General features: G+C 36.7%; 1 protein-coding gene across 1 annotated transcript in view; it reads right to left on the bottom strand.

The window, feature by feature from the left end:
• Positions 1-600: 600 nt before the first annotated feature.
• The window catches only part of LOC107685542 (pleckstrin homology domain containing, family A (phosphoinositide binding specific) member 8), a 23,902-nt gene continuing 20,354 nt past the window's right edge, over positions 601-4,148 (bottom strand). The window contains exon 13 of the mRNA XM_016482161.1: positions 601-1,731. Within this exon, the coding sequence (XP_016337647.1) occupies positions 1,534-1,731 (198 nt within the window). The 3' untranslated portion in view covers positions 601-1,533. The remainder of the gene's footprint in view (positions 1,732-4,148) is intronic.

Below are 4,148 nucleotides of genomic sequence, written 5' to 3'. Positions count from 1 at the left end.
TAAAGGGACAGTTCATCCACAACAAGATATTTATATTGTTAACCAAACAGCTGACAGTAGCCATTGACTTCCATAGTATTTTTTTCCATACTATGGAAGTCAATGTCTACCATCAACTGTTTTGTTACCAACATTCTTCAAAATATCTTCTTTTGAGTTCAACAGAACAAATAAACTCATAGTTTATTGACACCAAGTCAAAAGACACCAACTCAAGTTTGTTGACACCATGCTGTTCAAAAACTGTACGACTTAATACCTTATATGGAACATAGAAGATATTTTGAGAATGTCTCATGATTTTATATTCTTAACTTTTTGTTTACCAAAATACTTCAAAATATCTTTTGTGTTCAGCAGAAAAAGAAAGTCATATAGTCATACAATTCTGACATTTACAATGCAGGCATAGTTATAAAGCCAAGGAATAAAGGTTATAAAGGATTTTAGTTTAAAACTTTGTGGAATTAAATTAAAATAAAAAGTAAACCTAAGAGAACAGTCATCCTCATATTATGTGCGAATCATTTAGTAATCTAAATCTAGATTAATGTCAAAATACAAAAACATAATCCATACAATGCAACATGCACAAATTTGTATCATTCATATGATTTGAGAATAAGCATAGTGTGATTCTTACAATAAGAATCAACAGTTAGAATTAATATTCATATAAATAAGTCAATAAATAAAGTCACCGAGGAAATATCATGACATCTTTCCTTTTGTAGAGCCACAGCTACATGTTCTCAATAGTAGGAAATCTTTCCAAAAAATCATGAAGAAACAACTCTGCTTTGGTCCCTCTCACCAAGTTGATCCAACAAGTTATAAATTGAGCCATTGTGAATGTGTTTAAACTAAGATTATGTCATTGCAAAAAATAGCCCACCACAGTATTTGTATACTTAACTTAAGTACTTGGTTTTATGAACACACTGCATGTTTATCTGAATCCCCAAAAGTCTCTGAATAACTTCTTAGTTTTGTGCTAGTCTAAAACGAACAGATGCGAGTATCTGAACAAAAGTAATGCAATATTTCAAGTGAGGAGAAAAGCACATGTGCAGTTTTACTGTAAATAAGGATACTGCAAAAAACACCTTCACTTCCAGGTAAACAATATCTTCATCTTATCTGCCGTTGTACTCTCATGCCTAAAAGTGTATGAAAAACATACAACCAATGTCAACAAAACACTTGATCACGCCACTGAAGGTTTCTAAAAATATACCTGTTCCCTGAAAACACTTGGAATCACACCCTGCCCCCCTCAGCTAGCATTATTTTGACGCGGCCGTTTAAATTTCACAGGGATGACTGTTACTGGAGTCTGCATATGCCACATTATCCAACACACTCTTACTGGTCAGGCTTTGCAAGCCCTGCCCTCACAGAAACCTCCCTGTTTTCAACACTAACTTCGGGCTCGGTTACCACAGCGGGTTAAAGAGTTATAACTTCACCACTGAAACCGATGAGCTCCGTCAGAACCAAGCTCTGTTTGCTGTGCAGGTGTATTTGTGTTAGTCACACGATCTCATCTGATTCCAAGCCATACTCCTCATAGAGAGCATCCAGGATGGACAGCTGCTTCTCCATGGCTGGCAGGTAGAAGTCTAGGTCTTGATGCATGCCGGTCGTAAAGCCTTCCTTCAGCTCATCGCCTTCATGAGAAACCAGAGCAGCCATGAAGCCCTCATAGGATGGGGCAGCCCGTAGAGCCAGCTAAAATGAACATAAACACAGTCAGAAAGGCCTAAGGGGACTTGAATGCATGTTGTTGTGTTTTTACAAAGCTGTATATTATTAAATTTTCAATGGAACACTAAAGGACATTTTTAAAGAATCTATGCACAGCCTGTGCCATAAAACGATCAATCATGACAACTCTCGGAATAGTTTTGCATTGTAATGGACATGCCAGTGTTAACGTATTTGGTCTTGGCTGAATAGATCTGCAACATTGCTGCCGAGCAAGTACAGAGACTTACCACTGCAAGTATATTCAATGACAAGCTGCTGTGAACATACAGCATCCATGAAATTATTCGTAGCAGATTTATATGGGTGGAGCTGGTGGAGGTGGAGGGTTTTTGATAATGTGCTATAGGGGTGGGCGATATGGCCAAAACCATGATACGAGTAATTCTATTTCACGGTAATGATATATATATCACAATATAGTTATTTTTGCTTTAAATAAGGTCTTTATGATATACATTTTTTGATACCATAGAAATGTCAGAATTCTTGTCACCAGTGTCATTATCACAAAAAACGAATACTAGCCTAAATGTAAAAACAAACAAACAAAAACTCACTGAAAAAAGTAAACAGTCAGTGATTATATAAGAATAAGAAACATTACAATAATAGGACAAAAACTACAGAAAAACAAATAAATGTAGAAATGCTACATACACTGTATAAAGTAAACAAATGTATAAAAACACTGCATACTCTTAACTGTGTAAATAAATTATAAATGTCTTCTTATTAAAATTACAAAAGTGATTTTAGTCGAGAGCAGTGAGAAATTTTCTCTTTTGTTGTTTGATTAACACGAATGACAGACAACCGGAATATTAGACTGCTGTCACTTTAAGAGCTGCCCGGATCCAATATACTGTTGCACATGTTTTCTTTCTCAGCTGTTTGCTTTCACTTAAGACCTAAATTAATGTTTATTAGGATACTTGCAAAGAAGGGCATTTTGATACATACAAGTGTGCAGAGGTGGGTAGTAACGAGTTACATTTACTTCATTACATTTACTTGAGTAAAGTTTTTGGGTAACTAATACTTTGAGTATATTTGACGGTATATTTTTACTTCGTTACTGTGGGCGACGCTCCTCTCGTTACTTTATCTTAATGCAATACAAGTTAAAAATGCCTCAATTTATTCCAAATGCGCCGTCTACTTTTCTCTGGGCAATGAGCGATGCCCATTCAAGAATGATTCATTCTTTTGAGTCAATTCTGTTCAAAGGCCCACCCTCCTTAGTTACTGTTGCTATCCCCGGCAAACAATGCCGCTCTCACACTACACACCATGTTCTCAAGCAGTGAAAAATACGTCGCAGAGCAAAGAGAAAACTGACAACGTGCTGACAGACAAGACAGGTTACTTCTGATATGAAACAAGGTCTCAAGACTCTCAGCTTTCAAATTTTTTAATTTTTAAAGAAATTCAAACAATAAATACCGTTTTGTGGCTCTTTAATGTGTCGTGACAGATCACTGTATTGCCTCAGTTCAAACACGTGAACCGATCATCTTTTCATATTTACGTAAAGCATGACATGAGCATAAATAAACATCAGAAAGTATTTCATTTCAACCGTGTAACACATCATTTTTCAAGTTTAAGTCCACCGAAGTTAATCTACTCTCCTGTCTGATTTGTGGTTAAGGCTATAAGGGATACAGCTGCGGCTACTGGGCATGCGCATTTAACTTACATATTTTCCGAGCCAACAATATAACATGAAACCTATGAAAATGGTTCAAAAAAGCACATGGCGCCATAGTTTCATCACTTTACAGTGTCGCAATGATCGTCTTTTTGCAGTAAAGGACCTGTCATAGTTTGATGAATGGGAAGATGAAGCGAGGTTAGCTGCATTGAAGACAGATGAGCACACAATGTGCATAAACAGCTCCCGATTGGGGCAAAGTTCATGGGATTTTGTCCACAGAATGATAAGAGCATATGTTTTAAAGGGGTCCTATTATGCTTTTTCACTTTTTCAACTTTAGTTAGTCTGCAATGTTGCTGTTTGAGCATAAAAAAGATCTGCAAAGTTACAAAGTTCAAAGTCCACTTTAAAAGGAGATATTTTATTTAACAGAAATCACTTTTCAAAAACTACAATGAACGACTCGTTTGGACTACAACGCATATTTTCCGGGATTTGTGATATCACAAATACAGACGAATGGGACGAGACCTGGTTGAGCTGCACTAGAGAAGGCAATGACTGTTATCACTATGTCAGAGACACACTAGCTTTCCCAAGGCAGACAAACGTAGAGTGGTTACAATCATCCGGGTTTAAATCGCGCTCAACTTGATTTGATTTTGACGCAATATTTACACTGAAGCTCGCAGGCGGCTATGGTAAGGGGCATGACATTTCC

Source organism: Sinocyclocheilus anshuiensis, unplaced genomic scaffold (assembly GCF_001515605.1).
Source record: "Sinocyclocheilus anshuiensis isolate Anshui unplaced genomic scaffold, SAMN03320099.WGS_v1.1 scaffold185, whole genome shotgun sequence".
In the NCBI taxonomy this organism is placed as follows: domain Eukaryota; kingdom Metazoa; phylum Chordata; class Actinopteri; order Cypriniformes; family Cyprinidae; genus Sinocyclocheilus; species Sinocyclocheilus anshuiensis.
The sequence above is the reverse complement of the archived record's forward strand: the minus strand, read 5'-3'. Positions and strand labels throughout refer to the sequence as shown.